The following is a 26,195-nucleotide window of genomic DNA, read 5'->3' as shown; positions in this document are numbered from 1 at the left end:
AATGAATTTGCACCAAACCATCCATATTCTTCTAGGCCACTTTTTAACAAAAGGTACACAATTGCAAAATAGCTTATTAGGATCAAGAGTATAATTTTTGGCCATGAGACAGGTAAACAAAACTCACTAATCCACTTGGAGATCTAGCCCATAATCTTGGTCTAACTGTTAATAGAGCCCTCTACCTTAGTGAGTAAAAACATGTTTTAGGCTACGTCTGTGTGTATGTATGTGTGTATAAAACTTGAAACAAGCTGATGATGGATAAATACTGTGTTCTAGAAAAGTCTTTTTTTTTCATAACAATGAAACAAAAGAACGTTTGTTAAGAATACGAAGTGGAAGATATTCTTAGGGAAAATAAACAGAAGTTTAAGATTCTGGGAATAAATACCAATAAGGAAGATTAAGATTATTTTAAAGACATTTAAAATTGCAAAGAAAAACTGTGGGAATAAGATACTACGGAGGAAATATTCAGTGTAACTAGATACTGCTTGCTTAAGGAAATTATATCAAGGTATTAGAAAGAAAATTTTCCTGAAGGGGAGAAGAAAAAAAAATAGTGTACCTAAACAAGGACTGTAACGTAATTAAGAATGCCGTCCTGTCACAGACCCAGCACAAAGGCATCTTCCACATGCTTCCATTAGTTACACTTTTATAGGTAAGAATCATGGAACTTAAGATTTAGGAGAGACTTTACAGATCACAGACACAAATCCCTTCATTCTACATTTTTTAAAAAATTAGATTATAAATTTAGCCTACTTTTGATTCTTTCCATCCTCCTTTTTTATATTTATTAACTAATGAGAAAACCAGTCTCTGGAGAAACACAATTGCAGTCTGTCCCCTTTACTATGTGGAAGCCATAAAACAGGGACATATGGTTTGTTTTCTTTTTATTCTTTGCATCTGCCCCAGGTCATGTCATCTGGAACACTGGAGCTGAGCTTTTATAGAAGCTGTAACATTCCTCTGTGAGCAGTGTAATTCCTTTGCCTGATGGATGGATAGGATGTACCATTAAGGTTATCCTTCTGCATCAGTACCAGTGTTGTAATCTGAACAATTTTCTGTTACTTAAAATATGACTAAGTACAGATGTGCGCTCAAAATAACATTTTACCACAGGGATTCTGAATATTCTTTTAAACATAAAACTAGAATTTTTGGAAATTTTTTTTAACCTAAAAATTCAACCCCAAATTAAATTTGTAGCCTGCCGGCTCAGTTATGTAAAACTCAGAAATTCTTGGCAGCACAGAGGAGGTTACATGGAATACTGCCATCTGGTTCTGATCATGTGTTGGATCCTTGAGATTTCACAAAGCTTTACTAAAAACTAAGCACAATACTGAAATGCAGACAAAATTAGAGGGTGAGCCCCACATCTAAGAAGATTTCCTAAATTCTGGACAGAGTAAATGAATTTGGATTTACACAGTCAACCTCATAAAATGAGAGTAATTTTAGTAATTGTCCTAGTTCTTACTGAAATCATTATGGTGATACCAAACTTTAAGAAGATGACAGACCCACATAATACACAAAGTCACGTTTCATTTGTGAAATGAAATTCACAAATTCATTTTATTGGTGTTAAATCTAAAATAAGTCATTCAAAAGAAATTTATACATCCTCAAATGCAGCTCATTTAGACATATAAATGAGTCAATATTGGAAAGTATTAATTTACCATATTAACAAGTCAAAGCAAGGTACTTGATTATCTAGACTAAGATGTTTTAAAACATTTTGGTAAAAAAAAAAAAAAGAACTGCATTCATTTCTGAATTTAAAATAGTTAAAATCTAGATGAAAGAGGGAAATGAAATTGCTATAAACAAACAATATAAACTGGCTAAAGATAGTAATATAAAAGCATTTTTATCCTCTCCCTTGAAATCTTCCAGAATACACAAGGGCCATCTTACCCATAGGAGATAGGGGATTGGATTCTTGTTCCCTGTTTGAAGCCAAGGACTAGGGTCAGGATATTTTGCTCAAGAAAGGAAGCTAAGCCAGAAAGAGAAAGAAAAATACCATATGAGATCGCTCATATGTGGAAACTAAAAAACAAACAAAAAAACAAAAACAAAGCGTAAATACAGGACAGAAATAGACTCATAGACAGAGAATACAGACTTGTGGTTGCCAGGGGGGTGGAGGGTGGGAAGGGATAGACTGGGATTTCAAAATTGTAGAATAGATGAACAAGATTATACTGTGTAGCACAGGGAAATATACACAAAACGTTATGGTAGCCCACAGAGAAAAAAATGTGACAATGAGTGTGTATATGTCCATGTATGACTGAAAAATTGTGCTGAACACTGGAATTTGACACAACATTGTAAAATGATTATAAATCAATAAAAAATGTTAAAAAAAAAAAAAAAAAGAAAGAAAGAAAGGAAGCTAAAAGAACTTCTAACCTCTGCCAGAACTTTCATGGGGCTGAGAGTTTGCCTGGGCATACCATGACAATTGGAAATTTAGCTAAGCCCCCAGCTGACTTTGCAGCTTGACTGGTGATACCACTGGGAACCACCATGCTAGGGCTGGTTTTGCAATGGAGGCTTAGTAGAGGTGGCCACAAAAAAGGTGCTTTGGGGGAATGTAAGGGGAGAGAAGATTTTTTTTAAAACTTCCACAAAAGCTTGCAACCCAAATTTCTAGAATGTGTGAAAAAAATGAATATTAATGAAAACAGCCAACAAAATCAAGCTGGAACACAAATTCACTACAGACAATATATGCTTTATTATATAGGGGATTTTTTTCTTGACTTTTTTTATGCCATGAATACTTTGGTAGTTTGATGAAACCTATAGATCTTTTCCCAGGATGTTTTTAAATTTATAAAACAAAATATATAGCATTACAGAGGGAACCAGTTATTCTTGAAATATAGCTATCCGACATTTCTACAGATTTATAACATAATACATATATGCTTGTTGACATATTAGTGAGCAAGCGATGGTTCTAACAATTAGTGTAATTTCAAAGTGGTTTTGAGTGTAAATAGTTATTTTAGAGATCTGTTAAAACTGAAATGTAATATGAAATTATCTGTGATTTCTGTTGGTGACAATGTGAAAGACTGTAAATACTGTTCATGGCTTGTTTATAGTCGTTAAGTGTAGGAAATGTTAAAATTGCAGTTACAGATTGGTGAAAATAAAGTTAAACATTTTTCTACTGAATTTGAGAGGAGAATAGAAACACTGAATACTCTTACTTAGACTTTATTAGAACAAAATTGAGCATCTAGTGGAAGAAAATAAAATAAAAAAAAATAGAAACCTATTAATACAGAAGAAAACAATAAAGGAGGAAAATGAGAGCTCCCCCCCCCCCAAATAGCAATACTATTCAAATAAAAAAACTGACTTAACCTTTGCAAGATAGACCAACTGATCAGGTTCATTGGTTGGTTAAGTGTTATTAACCCCTCTAATGGTCTTATAGGAACATACCTAAAGCAGCACTAACACAGAAAGTCTGAAAAATGGGGTTAGGGAAAGATAAGCTTTGGAAGTACTGATTAGGAGAAAGCTAGTGTAGAAAGGTTAACAACGGATGTAATTGACCTGAAGACACAAAATATTAGTAACAAATGGAATAATCCACTAGGTATAATCGTGGTTAAACATTGTGTTAAACAGCCTAGAAACACAAGCAAAGCAAAATGTGGGAAATTACCAAACAAAAAGTAACTAGTCCACAATTATAGTGGAAGTTTATAAACATACTTTTAATCTGAATTTAATACATTAAGCACAAAAAATTAGTAGAAATAGAGAAGACTCAATAAAATTAATAAGCTGGATCCAGTAGAAGCATAATTATATATGTGTGTAATGTTTATACCTATTTCAGTGAACAGAGAATACACATTCCTTTCAAAAACATGTGAAACATTTATTTTTTAAAAAACTGAATATGTATTAAATCACAAAGGAATTCTGACTGTATTTCCAGCCTTTACTTCCTTCAGGTTGTGTTCTCTGACCACAATGCAATGAAATTAGAAACCAATTAAAAGCCCATATATTCAGAAACATTTTCCTAAATAATTCCTGCATTAAAGATGGAAATTATGGTGGAACTTAAAATATTTTAAAATAGTTATCATGAAAGCATTATATATTAAAACTGTTGGAACATGTTGAAAGAGTACTTAGAAATTTATAGCTTTAATGCATTGATTTAAAAATTAGTAAGATGGGAAATAAATAAGCTCAGCATTTTCTCAGCTGCTTAGAAGAACAGCTACAGGGTAAATCTTCAGTAGAAAAAATAAAGTTAAAATCAGAAAATAATTAAACAACAACAACAACAAAAAATGATTCAAAAAACCAAAAACTCATTTTTGGAAAGACTGGGGAAAATAGACAAAGACAAATTTCAAGACAACAGTAAAGAAAAAAGAGGAAAGGTACCCCAAAAAACCCCCCAAATCTCAAGAACAAAAGTGTCTGTAATAATGAAAACAATGAGAGAGATTTTAAAAGTCATAAAGGAATATCATGAATTGTTTATATTAATACTTTAATTAGATGAAATGAGTCATTTTCTAAATGTGTGTTACCAAAATTGATTCAAGAAGAATTAGAAAACTTATTAATGCAATGGCTGTTAAAGAAATTAAATCAACAGTCAAAATAAGATTCTACATCCAGAGAGTTTTACAGGCAAGTTTTACCAAATGAATAGAGAAGGAATTTCTTTAACCTGATAAAAGGTATCTGTTAAAAAAAAATTAAAAACCAAACTTAACATTGAAGTTAATTTTAGCACTAAGGACCAAGACAGGGGAACATGCTTTCACTGCTTGGACTTGAACCTTCAGTCAATGCAGCACTCCAATAAGTAGTGATTAGTGGTATAATAAATGAAAAGAGATGAAACTCTTTTTACCAGTATTACATTTATCTATGTAGAAAATCCAAACGAATTTAAAGACCACAGATATGAAAATTTAAACAATTGTATGAAAGTAGTATGTATAGCTTTGCAATAATAAATTTTACTTTCAAGATAAAATGATAATTTCTAAGAGCATTTAAATTATCAACACTGACTTAATGAAAGTTTAGGAAAAGCTGCTTAAACCAAAAAACATGAAGACATTGAAGATCTCTACCTAAATCATCTGTACTCTGAAGAAGCACAAGCACAGGTTTGTAAACCATATCTTTGTTACATGAACTATTATGAAGCATAAAAAAAGAAAAACCAGAAACACCGTTGCCACTTATAAATATATTTTCAACATCCTAAGTGAAATATTAGCAGACCAAATCCCCAATAGTACATACACAATTAGATGTTTATTAACTCTTTTTTTTCTGGACCAGGTCCCTCATTTCATGAATCTTAAACATTTTAGTTGATTAAATGTATATTTTTATACTTTATGGAAGTAGGTTGCTTCCATTTTTGGCTATTATAAGTAATGCTGCCAGTGAAAACTGGGGTACATAAAACTTTTTTCAACTAGTGTTTTTGTTTTCTTTGGGTAAATACCTGGAAGTAAAATTGCTGGATCATAGGGTAGTTCTGTTTTTAATTTTTTGAGGAACCTCCGTACTGTTTCTTTATGACTACACCAATTTACATTCCCACCAACAGTGTACAAGGGTTCCCTTTTCTCCATATCCTTCCCTAATTGGCAGTGAATCTTTAGAAATAGAATATTTTGCTTTGCCAAAGTTACAGGGTATAAGGTACTTTTTCATACACAGTCAGTGGAATTGAGTTGGTATAAACATTTTTCTCAGTGTCACTATCAAATTTAAAGTGGAATTGTGTCTTTTGACCTAGCAATTCTACTTCTCAAAAAATTTGTCCTAGAGAAACACTTACTTATGTATATAGGATTCTTTACATGGAGAGAACATGAATACGGATTCTTTAAAGCATTGTTCATAACAGTGAAAAAACTGGACGCAATCAGATTGTCTGTCAGCCTTTGTTATAGTTACTCAGAATATTTAAAGAGGAAATATCCTGGTATAAAAATCCTTGGATAATTAACTTTATTATCGTTTGGTTTAAGGCAGAGGTAAATAATCTCACTTTTAGGGGAGAAATGTTACTGATAAATGATATTTTGGGGTTTTTTGTTTTTTTTTTTTATAGCAGTGGCTAATTTTGTATGTATAGCCAAACAGTATCTTGTAGTTCGGCTATAAATGGTTTATGTAGAAATGTATTCTCAAACTCAGGGACTTTTCTCTGAAGAAGTTTTTTGTTCGTTCATTTTTAACCTTTTTTGCTCAGTTTTGTGCTATTTGCTCTCCTGAAAAAGTAAGCTGTAAACTTTTCATTAAGTAAACAGAGCCAGTCTAATCTAAGAGAAGACAGTGACAGTGTGTGTTCTTCAGTTTATTGGATTATGGAAAGATGTTTCTGGTTCAAGCCAAGAACAGTTTAGGGTGTTATAAATTAGAAGTTGTCCTTCCTAAACACAGACAGGGAGAAGCGGGAAGAAAAAAGGTGCCAACTATCGTCTGTTTTATAGCATTATTTTGTAGTCTGGTGTTACTTACGAAGTATTGTTCTGGAACCTGGGAAAGAGGTATAAATATTAGGAGCCTAGAAGCAGTAATATTGGCTGATGATATAGTTATATGCAGGGAAGACCCAGGAAAATCAGTGAATGTGTGGAAGCTTATAATCAAGTCCTCACTCACTTTGTATTATGAATTATTTTTCCAAAATTCCCCTTTCAATAGCCTTTTCTGACTTTTTATTTGTAGTTTTCAGGATTTTGATATTCAAGGGTCCAGAAGATGCAGTTTGGACTGGTTGACGATAGAAACATACAAGAATATTGAAAGTTACAGAGCCTGTGGGTCCACAGTCCCACCACCGTATATTTCTTCACAAGACCACGTCTGGATCAGGTTCCACTCCGATGACAGCGTCTCTAGAAAGGGTTTCAGACTGGCGTATTTCTCAGGTGTGTTTTTAAATAAGAAGAAAGCTGTGGAACAAGATTCCATAGTATTAACTGCTCAGTCACTTTAAGACGAGTCTTCTAAACAATATCCATTTAATTGTGACCAAATCCTAAAAACACATCTGAGATTGATGAATTAGAGGCCCAGTGTTCAGGTGCCCTAGAGCTGGATCTCAAAAAGGAGTTTCGTATAATCCTAGGAAAATGATTAATTTTAAAAACTAAAGTCAATCTTCTTTTTTTAAGAACATTTTAAATACATGTATTTGAAAAGCAACTTTTTTCCCTCAAGTGCTTATCCAGATCCTGAAAGTTACTTCAGAATGTATTTTTGTATATGTGCATTAGCATTGTCTTGGCACCTTCAAAGAAAAGACATAATCGATTTATCCTTCATAGTTTGTAGCATCAGAAGTCATCTTTTGCTGTTCTTAAACTTTATCCCAAAAAGTGACAAATATGAACAATTCAGAGCATTAGAGTCAGGTCCATTTTTGGTGAAAATCATTTTACATTTTCTGAAATTACATGGTCTCCTTTAGCAAATATATGCTGCTTTCTCCCTTTTTTTTTAATTAAAAACACAGTTTTTGTAATATTTATTTAGGTTCTGAAGCACATTTTCTGTTACTTATTACCAGTAAATATTAATGGAAAGGTAAGTATTGGCCATCATTGTCAGTTTGGACCGTAGGACTCTTTAATGTTTGATTTTCTTCCCCTACCTCTTTATTGTTATGTATTTAGGATAGAACATGAAGATAATTAGAATTCTATAAACATTTCAGTTCTCTCTCCTTCCCACTAGTATTTTGATGAGTAAATTTATACCTTCAGCTTAGATTCATAAATTATTTTGCAGTTGTATCAAAATAATAGAAATTATAAAATGGAAGTACCATGTTGTGGTTACACGAAACATATAAATAGTGTAAACTAGCCTTAGGATAATCTTAGCAAAAATTTGAGCCTAAATAATGGGCTTACAAAATACGCTATGACATACATAGCAAAATACTGTGTATATGTATATCTATAAATAACCGGAAGAATATTTAAAATGTATTTGAAAAAGTGATTATTGTGGATAAATTTTTCTTCATTTCAAAATGTTTATACAATAGGTTATTTGAAATTCTTAGGCAATATATCATAGTGGCTCATATTTCTTACATCATTTTAGTAAATATTCTGCAATAAAATGGCTTCTGCAAAGAACTGAATTGGCCCTTTCTCTTTAGATCAGCTGCAGAGATCTTCATGGAACAAATCATAAATGTTTAATAAATCGAATTGTTGAGTAATCAGTGAGCCAGTATTTGCCTTTAGAACTTAACTTATTTTTTGATTAAGCCCAACAATTCCTTGGGCTTAATCAATACTTATTATAAAAATACCACTTGCTGTTATATATCTTTTTAAAAGTATGTTTTTTTCTCCTTACCTCCGCATCTCCCTCTTCGCGATGTCCTCCCAGGGAAATCTGAGGAACCAAACTGTGCTTGTGACCAGTTTCGTTGTGGTAATGGGAAGTGTATACCAGCAGCCTGGAAATGCAACAACATGGATGAATGTGGAGACAGTTCTGATGAAGAGGTCTGTGCCAAAGAAGCTAATCCTCCAACATCTGCTTCTTTCCAGCCCTGTGCTTACAACCAGTTCCAGTGTCTGTCTCGGTTTACCAAAGTTTACACTTGCCTCCCCGAATCTTTAAAATGTGATGGGAACATTGACTGCCTCGACCTTGGAGATGAGATAGACTGTGATGTGCCAACTTGTGGGCAGTGGTTAAAATATTTTTACGGTACTTTTAATTCTCCCAATTATCCAGACTTTTATCCTCCTGGAAGCAACTGCACCTGGTTAATAGACACTGGTGATCATCGTAAAGTCATCTTGCGCTTCACTGACTTTAAACTTGATGGTACTGGTTACGGTGATTATGTTAAAATATATGATGGATTAGAGGAGAATCCACACAAGCTTTTGCGTGTGTTAACTGCTTTTGATTCTCACGCGCCTCTCACGGTTGTGTCTTCTTCTGGACAGATAAGGGTACATTTCTGTGCCGATAAGGTCAATGCCGCAAGGGGATTTAATGCTACTTACCAAGTAGACGGCTTCTGTCTGCCGTGGGAAATACCCTGTGGGGGGAACTGGGGGTGTTACACAGAGCAGCAGCGTTGTGATGGATATTGGCATTGCCCAAATGGAAGGGATGAAGTCAACTGTACCATGTGCCAAAAGGAAGAGTTTCCATGTTCCCGAAACGGTGTCTGTTACCCTCGTTCTGATCGCTGCAACTACCAGAATCATTGCCCAAATGGCTCCGATGAAAAAAACTGCTTTTTTTGCCAGCCAGGAAACTTCCATTGTAAAAACAACCGTTGTGTGTTTGAAAGCTGGGTGTGTGACTCTCAGGACGATTGCGGTGATGGCAGCGATGAGGAGAATTGCCCGGTGATTGTGCCCACCCGAGTCATAACTGCAGCCGTCATAGGGAGCCTGATCTGTGGCCTGTTACTGGTCATTGCGTTGGGATGTACCTGTAAGCTTTATTCTCTGAGGATGTTTGAACGAAGGTCAGTATTAAGACAAGACTACAGTGCTTATGCTGTCCACTATAAAAGCATGGCCCAAATATTTGCACCACATATTTTAATGTGATTAGCAGTGTATTTTTGTTATATTATTGTAGAAAGAGGTGCATAATGTTTATGATTTATAAAATTACTGTGGAAAGCTTATGACTCAAAAGGCTAATAAATAAATAAATACATAAGAGTTATGAGGTGAGAAAAGCCAATCTGTATCATGATGTTCCTGTTTTTCAGATTAATCTGTTTTACAGGAGTTTTGCAGGCTGTAATTCTCCATTGTAGCTATTTAACCTGGATTTTTATAAATATTAATTCAACAATTCCAGATATTTGAGAACCTACTATGTTCAAAGCAGTATACAAGTGAATAGAGAAATGAGTAAGGAGTTACCTTCCGAGCAGTTTACAGTTAGAAGGGAGGAAGGAACTAACGGGTAGAATTAGATGACAAAAAATATAAATGTTGTAAGAGCTATAAAACAAAGTGATATTAAAGTCAAAAATCTCACTTAAGTTAAGAAATAGTTCAGAGTTAAAGGGTAGCCTTCAGGGAGAGTTGTCCTCCATGTGCTAGACAACAGGCTGGTCCTGGGAGAAGTGGTGGCAGGGAGGTCTTCATAGAAGGCTCTTGTGGGTACCATGATCCAGGAGAGTTATAAATAATAGGTACAACAAAGAACGTCACGTCAACTATAACACAGCTAAGCATAGATGCACAGTATCTCAATAACCATGCTGCATCATTTCCTTGTGTAAGTATCAATGGCCAGAAAATTTTTTACTGCATTGCAACATGAAGACGAGAGGTCTTGAGTTTAAGAATGAGTTATTCCAGAAAGAATTGTGGTAATTCATTCCACTCTTCTCCTTATCTGAAAAATAAATGTGTTGGACTTGATGAATAAAGTGTCTTTTAAGAGTTTTCAAAACTTTCACCTAACATCTCAAGCCCCCTATATTCTTAGAGGTTTAAAGATTTAGTACCTTTACCTTTTACAGGGATGTCTGATTTATTAAAACTTAGTGATACAGGCCCCTAGTGTGAAACCCCATGAGGATAGACTGTCTGCTTCATTTTTGTGTTCTCAGTGTAGGGTCGTGTAGATATTCTGCCAATGTTGGCTGACTAAGCTTTCCAATTGATCAAACATATTAAAATTCAGATTGTTTTAATTGCTGATAATTTAAAAATTATTGTTTTGGCTTGTCTTTTTTTTTTTTTTTTTAACCCTTTTAATCCCTGTTTCCTCGCAAAGATCATTTGAAACACAGTTGTCAAGAGTGGAAGCAGAATTGTTGAGAAGAGAAGCTCCTCCCTCTTATGGACAATTGATTGCTCAGGGTTTAATTCCACCAGTTGAAGATTTTCCCGTTTGTTCACCTAATCAAGTATGTTACAATTTATGATTTCTATGTCAATACCTCTTAAAATAAAATCTGTACTTGCATGTAATGGTAAAGGTCCTTGACTGTGTCAGAATTTCTGCAGTCAAGTCAAGAATTAAATATTTGGAGGACTTGAAATTATACAGTTGACTCCTGAACAACATGGGGATTGGGGCACCAACCCTCCATGCAGGTGAGAATCCACATGTAACTCGGCCCTCTCTCTGTGTCCAGGCTCTACGTCCACAAATTCAACCACAGATCATGTAGTACTGTCTATTAAGTTTACTGTTGAGAAAAATCCACGTGTAAGTGGACCCAGGCAGTTCAAGCCCATGTTGTTCAAGGATCAACTCTTAATTGTTTCATTGTATTTTAACAAATACTACAAAATTCAAATACTTTTCATTCTTTACTTCTGATTTCATTATGTGATTCTTAAGCATTTTACTGCTTAGGATAATTTAGTGCATTAAAATTCAAAAGTAAAGTTTGACAACTTATTTTCTACGTGAACTTAATATTTAGAAGATTGAAGAATGAATACCAAAGTTGATATGCCTAGTAATAGATTAGTAACATGCTAGATTAAAATGAAAGTAGTTGAAATGAAGTTAACATTTCCACCTGACTTGAGAGAAAACTTCACAGCTGGATTTTACAGTGCTTAAAAATTCGTATCATTTTCTTTAAATAATAATTCATTCTTTACTAAGGTTTCTGAATTCTTTAAATTTTTGTTAGTGATTTCTTTTTAAATTTCTTTTTCAGTGCTTAAAATTGTAGCAGGGCTCATAAGGTCATAAAGGTTTATACATTTAAAATATAAAATTCATCCAGAAACATTTCTAAAATTTGTCTCCAGTTTTAGAATTAAGAGAAATTGATAAATATTGTTTTCCCAGTGATTTAATTCTGTTCAAAATGGAAGACCATTTCCTTTTTGGTTAATGAGATTTCTGATTACAGTCTGTCACCTTATTTGTGACAAGGTCTTAGAAAATCTTTGTGAGAATCTGTAGTTTTAAAACATTTCTCTGGATGTTATTTGCTAGGTAAATAATTCAGAAGTTCCACTGGTTGGAATTTTGTGTGCAACATAGGAAAAACCTGCCTTGTGGTGTCTATATATTGTTAGTCCTGCCACTGGGAAGGTTTCTTTTTAGGCAGGAATTCAGAGGATGATTAATTCCACCCACCCACTCTCCCACCTATCACCCACCACCCCTGAACCCTAAGGCTACCTTCTAGAGTTTAGCCAACTGTGAAGTTAGAGGGAGCACAATCCACTCTAAAGAGCCCTCGCTTCTAACACCAGTTACATTTCTAACATCAGTTACACTTCTAACACCAGTTATAAGTTCAGGGGCTCCTAAAACCATCCTCAGGTTTGGTAATTCACTAGAAGGACTAGAACTCATTGAAGGCTATTATACTCATAGTATAAGAAGGTATAACTTTTATTGCTGGGAAAGGACCCAGATTAAATCAGCCAAAGGAAGAGACATATAAGACAGAGTTCAGGAGGGTATCAAACACCACCCTTCCAACGTTGCTCTCAACACAGATGTGTGACAGTATGCATGGAACATTGCCAGCTAGGGAAGCTCACTCAGACTCAGTGTCCGAGGTTTTATTGGAGCTCCATCACACGGGCATGATTAACTGCACATCACGGTCTCTGGCTCCTCCAGAGACTGACTGATACTGCTGACTCAAAGCCCCCACGCTACTTCATACTGTTGGTGTGGCTCAGAGCCTCCGCCTAAAACACAGTGTTACTGTCTGGCTGGTCCAGGGCTCCATGCAGCAACACTTCTATCAGAGATGACCTTCCAAGGTCTGAGATCTCATCCCAGAAGTAAAGGGCACAGATCAGACCTCACTTTGGGTAAGGTTTCATTCTTCACTACCTACTGTAGCGTTTCTCTAGGGTCATAATTTGCCCCTGTGAGGGAATTCTGTTTCAACAGTTTTAAAATAAAATACGTTTGCAGGTGGTAAACTACATTTTATTCATTTAATGAGATTATATTCTCATTATATTGAAACTTTTGGAAATAAATTATCAAAATTTCCATAGCAGTTTTTAAAAAGAAAAATAACCTTCTGAATTACCATTTCATTCAAAATAGAAATCCTTTCTGAGGAATGCTTTCTTCTGCTTCATAAACTGAAGAAGTATATAGAAGTATTCCTAGAACAATCATAAGATCCCCTTGTAGACACTAATGTTAAACTGGCAATCATTTAATTAAACAGACTTTGAAATGAGTAGAGAGCTTCGCCTCACTGTGACAGACTGCACTGTTAAAGTTGGCTTTAAAGTGTGCAGGAGGCATTCTTGATCTTGATGGGTGACTGGCTGCATAAAGGGGAGGATATCTAGAGAGCCTTCTGTTCACTGCTGAATGTAATGACAGTGCTCACACAAAGCCTGAGAACTTGAATGCCAAATGAAGAGGACCAAGTCTATGGCGAAGTTCATAGAGGTGTGAACTTTTTTTTTTGTTTGTTGTTTTTATTCTCAAGTGGTAGAAAATCTTACTCATTTGTATAGTAAATTTATGTGTGCTGATATTCAGATTTCTTATTGACAGTCTGTTGTTTACTAAGGCTAGACTATGAAATATTCTGGTGATAGTAGCTTATTAGCTTTTGTGAATTATATTCTAGGGATTGTGTTCAAAGGTCTATATGGAAATCAAGAATAAATGCAATACCAGTCACAAAGAGAGATGGGGAACGTATGCTATCACATCTTACTCTTTTCCCTTCTTTTTTTCTTCTGTGAGGGGGAAAGGCAAGAGTCATTCATTTTGGCCGAGGGAAACTGTATCATGTAAAAGGGAGTATATCAACTCATCATTATTTCTTAGGAATACTGTATTTTAAATACTAAATGCCAGATTGATGAAAGCTCTGTTTGTTCTAAGTTTGATTACTACTTTTTATAACCACTAGATGGCGCTTAAAGACTTTTTATAAATGCTGTAGTTTTTTTTATAAAAAAAACAAAACTGAAAGTCAATCATCTAGAAGAGAGAGTAGATTTTTCTTTCAGTTGGACAATGTAGTCACCTCCTATATGTACTAATTAAAAATTACCATTTTTTTCAAAGAATAAGGATATAATTTATGTTTAACATTAAGCTGATAGAAAATAAGGCTTAACCTTTAAGACTGAGAAGGAACCCAGATGTCTCAGATACCGTTGTATAGTGCTGTAAACAAATTAATTTCTTTGGCTTTTTGTTTCCTGTGCTGCATTACAAATATTCCTTTATTTATGACAATATAAATCAGTCCTCAGTATCTACTGATTCAATAAGTCCTTGAGAACCAACTGTGAAATATAACTTTCACGTGTTTTAGAATGTTTTAACCTTATAAATCAAGTCTAACTTGTTGTATATTTAAAAAACAAACAAACAGATAAAAGGCCTAGTTTTCACACTCCTTTAGGTCATTTAGTGAATTATGGTAGAGATTCTTCTATCTTCCTAGCTAAAGAAGTATCAAATAATTTTATTTTCCAGCTTCCATACACTTCTAGGATTAGATTACTCTGTGAGGTTTTGAAACAAAATAACTGTTATAATTGACATCAAGTATCATTTTAAAGTTGCATATATGAAATGAAGCATCAAGGAAATCTTAAACACAGTGAATAATGATTCAAGTTACAGGTTAGATTCTGGAGTAGGGTGAACCTGTATCAATGAGAGAATTTAATTCATCCTCCATAGACCCTGATACTCAGTAATAGAATTTTTAGCCACAACGCATTCTTAATAGAAGGGTATTTTCCATCTTAATACCTCAATTGTTAGCTGTCTTATGATTTTTTTTTCTTTCTTTTCTTTTTTTCTTTTTTTGCAGGCTTCTGTTTTGGAAAACCTGAGGCTTGCTGTACGATCTCAGCTTGGATTTACTTCAATCAGGCTTCCTATGGCAGGAAGATCCAGCAATATCTGGAATCGTATTTTTAATTTTGCAAGATCACGCCATTCAGGGTCATTGGCTCTGGTCTCAGCAGATGGAGATGAGGTTGTCCCTAGTCAGAGTACCAGCAGAGAACCTGAAAGAAGTCATACTCACAGAAGTTTGTTTTCCGTAGAGTCTGACGACACAGACACAGAAAATGAGAGAAGAGATACGGCAGGAGCATCTGGTGGGGTTGCAGCTCCTTTGCCCCAAAAAGTCCCTCCCACAACAGCTGTAGAAGCAACAGTGGGAGCAAGTGGAAGCTCCTCAACTCAGAGTACCCGAGGTGGTCACACAGATCCTGGACGGGATGTGACAAGTGTGGATCCACCAAGTGTGAGTCCAGCACGTCACCAGCTCACAAGCGCGCTCAGTCGTGTGACTCAGGGGCTGCGCTGGGTACGTTTCACACTAGGGCGGTCAAGCTCCGTAAGTCAGAACCAGAGCCCTTTGAGACAGCTTGATACTGGGGTAAATGGAAGAGAAGAAGACGATGATGTCGAAATGCTAATTCCAGTTTCTGAAGGAGCGCCAGACTTTGATGTGAATGACTGCTCCAGACCCCTTCTCGATCTTGCCTCCGATCAAGGGCAGGGGTTCAGACAGCCTTATAGCACGACAAACCCTGCAGTGAGGGCAAGTAATCGCGATGGCCCCTGTGAGCGCTGTGGTATTGTCCACACTGCCCGGATACCGGACACCTGCATGGAAGCAACGCTGAAAAATGAAACGAGTGATGACGAAGCTTTGTTACTCTGTTAGGTACGGGTCCCACCAGGGAGACTGGATTCAAGTCGGAGCAATATCCATTCATTGTTTTGTTAACTTTACAGTTAAACTAGTTTTAATTTAAAAAGAAAAAAGATGCAGGGTGACTTCTTATTATCGTATATTAGCCTGCATGGTTAAATTAAACAACTGTAACTCTATGAACTTTAGAGTTTACCGTTTTAGCAGCTAAAAATGTATTATGTATACATGTTGTTCAGTAATGTTCTTCCATTTGTTTCTAATTGTTTTCATCCTGGTACTGTAGTTCACAGTAGAGATATGGCTGCTCAAACTCATTTGACTGTCAGTTTATCTATCCTATGTTAAAATGTTTCTTTGTACAAAATAATACCTTCTTTTAATTAAACCCTTTATGCTTTTGCCAATACATCTTGTAACTTAAAATACTAGATGTTAAGGTTGTTAATATAAAAAGAAAAAAGCCCTTATACTCACCTGTTTTTATTTATATAACATGTCTAAATAGTATTGGATTTCATCATGATACGAGCTTGTCAAAGGAAAAACCTTGTCTAAAATTTTTTCTTCTATGTTTAACATGCAGTGATGTGAAATTTAGTTAGACTTAGATAAATTAATGGCAAAAACAAAACTTTTATAGATTTTCTAATGTTGACTTTAATACTCAAATATGGTACAAACCAAATGGTAAAAATCCCAAGTCATTTCTTTTTTCATCTCTATTTAAGGACAGAATTAAGCAAATGAAGATGTTCTACTATGCATTAAATCTTGAACTTTATACGATATGTACAAAAATTGTACAAGATATGTTCCAGCTGGTAGTATCTTTCCCTGATACAGGGTTATGCTTGTATTGGACCCTAGGGATTTGCACTAAAATCATATCAAGGTCTCAGATGAGTTTAGTGCACAAGCACTATCACTTTAAATACTATTAATTGCTATCATAATGACTATATATTTCCATAGCTTTTTGGGGGGTGAGGGTGGCATTTTTATTACAACTTGAAGTTGCTTTGCTGGGTTCATATTTATTTGTTGTATTTAAAGATCGCATTATTGTAAGTAAGTGACTTTTTTCAATAAATTTTATTCACAGGGAGGATCATGCTACATGTTGAAAAGCAAATTAAATCATTCATATCACCTCCCTTTTTTAAGTAAAGTGAATTGCAAAACCCCACATATTTTTTTATTATCAGTTCCCATTTATTTATTCTTTAGCTGTCTGTTTGAATAGCTTAATGATTGAGTATGAAAAATGTATTTGTGTGTGATTATTGCTATTTATTAAATTTTAAATACTTTGCTGAATGTCATTTTAAAGCATGTTTGAGGTCTTGTGTATTTGTCGTGTTATGCTGTCAGGAAGAACTGACTGAAATGTTTTAATATGTATCAGAAATTAAAATGACTTTTTTTTTTTTGTATTGCCTTGAGGTACTTTTTAAATCCAAGTTGTTCTTTATTTTGTTCATTTGTTGTAAATACAAATTCAGGCCATGAAATATGCAATATGTCTAGAAGAGAAACCAAAGGGGGGATATTCTTTCTTACCTCCCTTATCGTAAAGTAGTAGCTTATACCAGTTCTTAAGGGTAAAAATCCTTAAGGACCTGAGGATTATTTTGCCTTTGAAAAAACTGTCTCTTAGTTGATGTATCTTACAAGATGCAGTAACTCAACCAGTTCTCTCTTTATATTATTTTCAGATACATTTTAGACCCCTATACATTTTACTGGCAGAATTTGGGTTACTAAATTAACCTTGTTTAGGTCCAATAATATTCCATCATGTATAGGTTTTTTGTTTTTGTTTCCTGGGGTGTGTTTTAATTTCTTTGTTTAATTAACTTTATTTAAACTTTTTGTTTAATTAATTGATTCAAACAGTAAAAAATAACTCCCTCTCCTACCCCTGACATTGGTCTTTTAGTTCCCTTTCAAAAGGCGACAGATACCAATACCATATTCTTGTATATTCCCCAGAAGCACCATATAGATACATAAGTGTATCCATATGTATAAATGCTCTGTGTTGTAATACAAATTGTAATATACTATGCATACTGTTCTGCACTTTTTTTCCCTTGAAAAAAAGTGTATCTACTACTGTTTAAATGTTTAAAGTTGAGTATTAACTGTTACTTCATTTTTGACATTTTAAAAATTGATATATCCTGAATTTAAGGCTCCACTTTTTTCCCCTGGGTAACTAATTACTGCAAAGTTGTCTATTAAATAATCTATCCTTTCATCACTATTGGAGATGGCCCTTTTATCAGATTTTCATATTATGTGGATATGTTTCCAGACTCTCATTCCATTGTCTTCAATTGACCTGCCTTTCTTTTTTAGTATGTGTCTTACACAGTCTTAATAACTGTAATTTTTAAATGCTCAAAAATTCTTGCTTATTTTTCCATTTGAACTTTAGAATCAACTCATTATGTGCCACAAAACAAATCCATAGTACTTTTTTTTTTTGACAGTTTTACTTTTATAGATTAATTTAGGGAAATGTGACATCATTACCATGTTAACAGAGCTTCTGTCTTAATCACGGTGCCCTTTCTGAAAATGGTTCTCATTTGTTAAAGTCTGTTTTTGTTGTTTCCTTCAGATATGCTTCACATTTTACTTTACAGAGATCTTGTACATGTTTCAAGAGTTCTAAGAAATTTTATTATTTTTGTTACCATTATTAAGGAAGTCCTTTTTGTTTATAATTTAGTCTGATTTTACTATACTGTTCCTATATATAGGAAAGCTAATGATTTTTTTGTTAATTTTCTACCCAGCTACCAGACTCATATTTTCTTATAGTTTACAATAGTATTTCAGTTAATTCTTTTGTGTTTTCCAGTTTTACAGTCATGTCTTCCAATTTGCATACCTCTTTATGTCTAAGTTGCATTGTTTAGTACTGCTAAAAATAATGTTAAAATATATTGGCTATAATGAACTGGGTTGATATATATACATTAAATCATGTTAAAGAGTATCCATTGATCCCTATTTTAAAAAGAATTAGTCAAGAATGCATGTTGAATTTTATCACATGCCTTTTCATTTTCTATGGAGATGATCATATGATTTTTCTCCTTTGATCTTTTAATATGATGAATTTTATTAATATATTTTGTAATTTTGAACCATCTTTGCATTCCTGAAATAAACTCTACTTGACCATATGTATTATTCTTTTAATATATTTCCAGATTGTTTCATATGTTATTTAGTATATTTGCATCTGTATTCATTAGTCTGATTAGTCCAGTGGAGGGGGGGGTCACTATCTTTAAGAAGTTTTGTTATTAATTTTATGCTGGTAAATTTGGAAACATTTTTTTCCTTTTCCTGTGCTCTGGAACAGTTTACAAAGCATTGGAATTTTCTCTTCCTTAAAATTTCAGTGAAGCTACCTGGGTCTGGTGGATGTTTGGTAAACAGCTCTTTTGGTGTCTGCCGTGGTCTGTGTAGTTTTTATGTCTTAGCTGGGATCATCATCCATTTTGTCCAAGTTTTTAAGTTTATTTGCCTAGAGTTGAGCAGAGTTACCCTTCCTCTTTTGTGCCTGTGGCTCTTTCCACCTTAATATGTATTATGCTTCCTCCCTAATTTTTTTAATTAAGATAACTAATAGTTGATTTATTTTTGTTGGTTTTTGTTTGTTTCCCCCTAATGGTATGCTTTGAATGTCTCTTCTATAATTCTTCTGTTTTCCAATTAATTTTTCTTTAATAAATTTCCTACTTTTTGCTTTCCTTACTTTATTTTGTTGTTTTTCCCCCTACCTCCTTGAGTTAGCATTTAATTCATTCATTTTTATTTATTCTTAATTATAAATATAGATTAAAGATGTGGACTTATTTCTGAGCACTGCTTAAGCTGAATCACTTAAATGTATTAGTGTTGTCATTATTTCTATCTTCTAGGTGTTCTGAAGTTTCTGTTTTTATTTCCTCTTTAACTCAAACTATATAAAAGAAGATTTTTTTCCTTTTTTCTTTGCTGATTTTTTCTAGTTAATGGCATTTTGGTGTGGGTAGTAGTTTTTTGTTTTCTGATTCTTTTATTAATTTTCATCTTTCGGCATCAAGACCAGAGAATGTTATGTGTGTTATATCTGTTGTGGGGAGTTTATTGTCTTTTCTTAATTTTAAAAATATTTCAGGATCACTTTTTTAAAAAATGTGTTCTCTGTTTACGGGATATATATTGTAGTAGGTATTTCTCAGTTTATCATGTGTCATTTAGATCTTCTCCACTGTATTCTGCCTTATCAGTCTGTCTGTCAGAGCTCTGGTGTTGGGATGAAGGAAGAAAAAGGGAATAAAGGGCTGTGTTGCCTGGCTCTGAGGGCAGCAGCCCTGCCTCGGCTAGTGTCCTTCACTGGGACTGAGCATGTGGTGAGGGGAGTCTTCTGAAGCGCTGTTGGGGTTTTAGCTGCTGTTACCGCTTAACGCCATCATCCACTGTTAAACTGGAAATAAATGCCTAGGACTGATTAAAAGAATAAAGGACAAAAGAGCAGACTGTATTCATTAGGTGTCTGTTGAGTCCCTACTGTAGACCCAGTCATGTTGGCAGCAGGCACCTGCAAGCTCCATTCAAGCTCCTTCCTCCTGACCTGCAGGGAGAAGACGACAGTCACTCGATAGGACCTGTTTTACTCATGCGGGCCCCTATTTGAAAATTGACGTCTCTGCAAAAGCTTCTTAAGACCTAGTCTCAGAAGGCCCGGAATGTCACTTCTGCCATGTTCTGTTGGTCAAACAAATCACTAAGACCAACCCAGATTCTATAGAAAGGGAAATAGACTCCACTCTCCATAGCAGACAGACTTAGCAAAGAATTTGTGCTGTCTTTAATCTACCACAGGACAGTACCTGCTGTATAGGAAACACTAAGTTGCCAGAATTAATATTTTAAGCAGAAAAACAGTGCTACAGTCCCAGTAAGAAGCTCATTTCCTAGAAAGGACATCAGAGTAACTCAGCTCCTCTGTCATATGTCAGGTACATTAATTGTGCATATCTTATATTTGTTTATTAGAAATACAACGGCATAGCAATTTGCCTTAGCATATTTGAATGAGAAATCAGAGCATTGATACAAATTTAGATAAGCATATTTAGGCAGTTGGTGAATGTTAACAATTAGTTATTTTTCATTTAAGTTTATTTCAATATATGTTATCATAACCTGTAAAATATTTTTAAATTTATTAGAGGCAACATCATGAGCAAAAATCTGGAGCCACATTGCCTGTCCTGCTCCTTCCTGTCCTGTGATCTTCAGCAAATCACTCTACTTTAGTTCTTCATCTATAAATGGGGATAACTAAGGGCTCCTGGAAGAGCAAATAAATTCAAACATAGAAAGCTTCTGGAGCAGTGCGTGGTTCATTGTAAGGACTATGTGTTTGCTATTATTGTCATTGTCTGAATATTAAACAGAACATCTCTGAAGCTTGAATTAAATGAGATCTTGTGGGGAGGGTATAGCTCAGTGCTAGGGTGTGTGCCTAGCATGCACGAGGTCCTGGGTTCAATCCTCAGTTCCTCCGTTAAATAAATAAAACCTAAACACCTCCCCCCAAAAAACAAAGCAAGTAAGCGAGATCTTGTCTCTGAAAAGTCTGAAAAGAGTCGTGGTTTCCGAAGCTCAGGAAGGTGTGCTTTCCAAGTGCTTCTGGGAAGCCACTTACCCTGGGATCACAGCAGGGAACTGGCAGCCAGAATAGAAGTCCCAGTGGGAGCAAGAAAAGGGAGAAGAGACAGTAGCAGCCCACTTGGGATGAGCTGAAGGGAGTTCCAAGACCCAGGAGACAGAAGCCTGCTGAGCTTGGGGCCTGAGGAAATCACCATAGTGGCTGAACCTGGAGACAGGTTTTCGTGCTCTTTGAACCTAGTCATTTTTCAGATCACTTAGTTCCTTCATGGTAGCACACACTGCATTCTCAACATCCAGAGGGAGAGAAGCCTCATTTTAAGGATTCGAAGGAAAGAAGATAAAAAAAAGCCCAAAGTCTCTGAGCAACTGCACCAGCCTAGGCCTGGTGCTGTTCCTCAACTTCTGGTTCCATGAACCAAGTGTAGTAGGCTTCTCAGTCACCCACAGAGTAATGCATGCCTAACTCATCGGCGGGTTCTTAAATTGGGAATAACAGCAGTGGTTTGAAGGACAAATGAGACCATATATATAAAAACTAGGTAGAATAGTGACAATTAAGTGCAGTGTGAGTGCTGGATAGATGATACCGTGGTCACAGCTGACGGTCGCTGTGACCCTGCCTTCTTCCAGCAGCATCTGTGTGTCTTGGACTTTCCTATGAGATTTCAGTTGAACAAAGGGTTTTGAGAGTTAAAATTTGGAAACCAGTGCTGGAACATTGCAAGGCTGAAATGCCCTATGCTAATCTAGAGCACATATGGTTTACTGATCATGAAATATCTTGAAAAGAATTTACTGAGTGATTTCAAGTCAAGATATGGAGATGTCGATTTGAGTGGATTTTCCCACGTGCTGAAGGGAGGCTTGTCTTTTCACGGACAAGAACTTAATATTCTTCCAAAAAGGGACATGTAAGCTTTACTGAGGAGAAATAATAGAGTGAGGTGGAAAAGCCTGGGCTTTGGAGTCAGACCCACCACAGTTTGAATCCTGGCTCTGCTACTTTAGAACGTTTATAACTGAATAAATCAGTTGATCTCACTAAGCCCTGTTGTGTCATCTGGAAAATGGGGTAACACCTATGCTTAAAGGTTATTGTAAGGATTAAACTAGAGAAAAAAATAAGAGGGTGGAACACATTTTACTGTCATTCATTATACTCATTTTTCAAATTAAATAATCTTTTGTCAAGCTCCCCTCCGTGAGTGTCATGAATTTTGTATATTAGTAGAACTGTCTTTAAAAGCATGTTTCTTATAGTAATCACTGTCGTATTTTCTTGATTACAGGGCAACTTATGGTTGTATCTCAATGAGACGTAGATTCACTAAACAAAGGTAAAGTGGCGTCTTGACACAGACTTCTTTATTTTCTTCTAAAAAGGCCCCAAAATGCTGAGCTTCCGTAGAGCTCCAGACCATGAAAGATGTGGCTGGCTACATGCTACGGACCTAATAACATATATTGAGCAAATATAAATAAAAGAAATACAAACAATTTACTCTATTCAGAAATTATGGTGACATATAAACAATATTCAAAAACTTTTCTCAATTTCACTACAATAGGATCAAATTTTACCTGAATATTCGTATATTTCTCTCTTATACTCTGAGCTCTGATTTCAAGGAACATAGAAATTCCTTATCTAATTTGGCTTTTAGATTTAGTTTTTCAAAGTCTGACTTAAATATTGACTTTGTATTTGTTATTGTGCATTGTGTGAAGGTCAACTTCATTGAATGTTCCCTTTACTTTCCTTGGGTTAGATTTTGCATTGCTGTTTTCGATGGAGTTATCACCGTACAACATAATTCACATTTGTCTAGCTCATGAGTTATTAGAGATGTTAGCCAAGTGCACAAAGCAGTGCTTTGTAACCTTCATCTAGATGTGAAATGAAAAGAAGTATCCACGTATTGAGTGCCTCCTGAGTAGCACCCATAGTACCGGATGCCTATGTACTTCATTCCCACTCCTCAGAACAGACCTGTGTGACAGACATTAGCCTCTCAAACATCAGCAGAAGCATCAATAGGTGCCTTTCTCTTTGGGACTGGAAGCAGTATAACTCTTTACTGTATTAAGTTTTCATAAGGCGGCAAGGACGTGGAGAAATTGAAACTCTCACACATTGGTGGTGGGAATGAAATGATGCAGTTACGGTGGAAAGCAGTTGAGCAGTGCCTCAAAAGTTAAACAGACTTACCATTTCCCATACATAGAGACCCAGAAATTCCACTCCTAGATATATACCCAAAAGAAAATTTGTACATCGATGTTTATAGTAGCATTATTCATAATAACCAAAAAGTAGAAATAGCCCAAATATACATCATTTGATAAATGGATAAACAAAGCGCAATATAGCCATCCAATGACATATATTTGACAATAAGAAAGAATGAAGTGTTAAAACATACTACAACATTAATGAACTTTGAAAACATTATGCTAAGTGAAAGAAGCCAGTCACAAAAGCCCACAAGTGATATGATCCTATTTTGTGTGACATGTCCTGAATGGGCAAATCTATAGAGACAGAAAGTAGATTGCTAGTTGCCTACATTTAGGGAACGGAGGTTGCAGGTGAGGAGTATTAGGATTGGTGATAACTAACGGGTACAAGTTAATTTGGGGGTTTATAAAAATATTCTGAAATTAGATTAGGTGAACACTACAAAGCTTTGTAGATATACTAAAAACCACTGAATACTTCAAATGGGCAAACTCTGTGATATATAAATTGTATCTCAATAAAGCTATTAGAGATTAGAGAACAAAAACAAATAATATTCATTTTTTTCTGTTTGCCTTTAGAATTGGTTCTGTCTAAGCTACTCCTCTACAAATAATCTTGCTTATTCTGCAGGAGAAAAGTAGTTGTTTTACTGAATTAAAGACAGAAAATACTGTCTTCATCTACCTAGCAGTATAATGCAGTGATTGTGGGCACCACTGGCCTTGAAATCTGATCAGCTATGTTACTTTGGCAGTTAACCTCTCTGAGCCATGGTTTTTACATCTGTAAAATGGAATTAATATTTCCTACCTCATAGAATTCCTGTGGAGATGGGATGACATATGTAAGGGCCTTAGCCCAGTGCCCAGCATATTCAAATTCAACAACTAATTATTCCTTAAAGATTTATGGAGGGACTAATATATGCTCAGTAATCATGCTCAATCTATATGCTCTTTAAATCATAATGTGAAGATTTTGTTTAATGTGAAAAATATATTTGATAAATCCAGAAAGTCATAGTTTCACAATATGAAATTGTACATTACAGATGTCCACAAAGGATGCATTCGTCATATTCAAGAGAATAAATAAACAAGCTGTTTTCTTTTCCAACTTTAAAGGAAAAATAACAGCTATATATCAATAGAGATAAAAGGTCACCAGGGGTGGCTTACTGTATATTTACAGCAAATTGCTGAGAAAACCAAAGGAATAGTTGGTCTTTTCAAGAAGCCATCTAGTGGTTGATTTCAGCATTACAGTTATTTATTTTGCAACACATAGTTCAATACTTGGTTTTCAAAATACTCAAGTCAGGCTTTAACTGGATTCTTATTAACATGAGCCAAGCACTAAAAAGCCCCTCCACAGAGTCCCGTGCCTGACGTTGACAAGGTGAAGATGGAGTTAGTGAGCTCTTCTTATGCACGGCTGTGGTCTGTGATGGGTCTCTGAATACAAAGATAAATACACATGATGCAGTTTTACTTCCCAGAAGCTCACAGATTAGTGCCCTTAAGTACACAGTTACACAACAGATGGGTAGTTGGTATTATCCTTGACCTTAAACCACATTTTCACTGTGTTTACCTTGTTTGGTACTAAAAACCTCTCACAGCAAAACAGCAATTTTCTCTCAAGACATATTTGTTTAAGATGAATAAAGGTTTTAAAAAAGGAGGAAGATATAAACTCTATTACCTTCCAGTTATATTAGAGAAATAAAAGTGTAAACTGAGATGGCCCTCACAGTGCAGAGATAGAAAGGTCCTACATCAGAGGAGGTGGGACAGGTGCATGTAAAGGGGGCCACACCTTGACTACCGTCTCTCTGTGTCTCATGCTCATGCTCCAACATCTGGAGCGTCAGTCTGACACTGTCATGACTACATAACTTAAAACAGCGTAATGAGGTCTCCAGAACAGCACCTGCTGTCCCTGCTTCAGCCCCAACAGTGGTCTGGCCCAGGACTTCCCAGGATTCCTGGAAAAGTTGAAGTAAATCCTAGTAAGATCTGCCTCTGAATCTTTTTAGCTTTAGACCTTGACAGCATCAAGGGGTTTTGCTTTAGATGCAGGGCATAGGTTTTCTAAGTTGCAGACCCAAAGTAGGTAAACCCTCCTGAAGATACCCTGCAGCTGACTTTGTATCCAAGTCTCGTCAACAAAATACAAAGGGCAGAAAGGAGATCAGTGGTTGCCAGGGGCCAGGGTTGAGGGGAGAAGGTGGACTACAAAGGGGTACGAGGAAACTTTGGGGGGTGATGGAAATAATCTCTATCTTGATTGTGCTGGTGGTTACTTGAAACTGCATGTCTCTGTCAGAATTCATAGTACTGTACACTTAAAAAGAAGGATTTAATCTATGTATTTTACTTAATTTTTATTTAAAAAATAAATATATAAAATGCAATATTCAAACTCTATTTGGCTTATGTAGCAAAAGTCCAAGTAATTTTTTTTAATGATTTACTCTTGCTTCTTAAAAAAAAAAAAACTTTCTCAAAATGAAATCTCAAAGAGTGATTTCTTCACACTAATGTTCATTGCAGCATTATTTAT

General features: G+C 35.2%; 1 protein-coding gene across 2 annotated transcripts in view; it reads left to right on the top strand.

Moving 5' to 3' along the window:
- LRP12 (LDL receptor related protein 12) overlaps positions 1-20,066 on the top strand; it is a 75,352-nt gene extending 55,286 nt beyond the window's left edge. For both annotated transcript variants that reach the window (XM_045517258.2, XM_010955821.2), the window contains 4 exons: positions 6,778-6,980; positions 8,458-9,562; positions 10,837-10,969; positions 14,849-20,066. In XM_045517258.2, coding sequence (XP_045373214.1) covers positions 6,778-6,980; positions 8,458-9,562; positions 10,837-10,969; positions 14,849-15,715 — 2,308 coding nt within the window. In that variant the 3' untranslated portion in view covers positions 15,716-20,066. The remainder of the gene's footprint in view (positions 1-6,777; positions 6,981-8,457; positions 9,563-10,836; positions 10,970-14,848) is intronic.
- The last annotated feature ends 6,129 nt before the right edge of the window (positions 20,067-26,195 follow it).

The sequence above is a fragment of the Camelus bactrianus genome, chromosome 25 (assembly GCF_048773025.1).
Source record: "Camelus bactrianus isolate YW-2024 breed Bactrian camel chromosome 25, ASM4877302v1, whole genome shotgun sequence".
Classification (NCBI taxonomy): Eukaryota; Metazoa; Chordata; class Mammalia; order Artiodactyla; family Camelidae; genus Camelus; species Camelus bactrianus.
The sequence above is the reverse complement of the archived record's forward strand: the minus strand, read 5'-3'. Positions and strand labels throughout refer to the sequence as shown.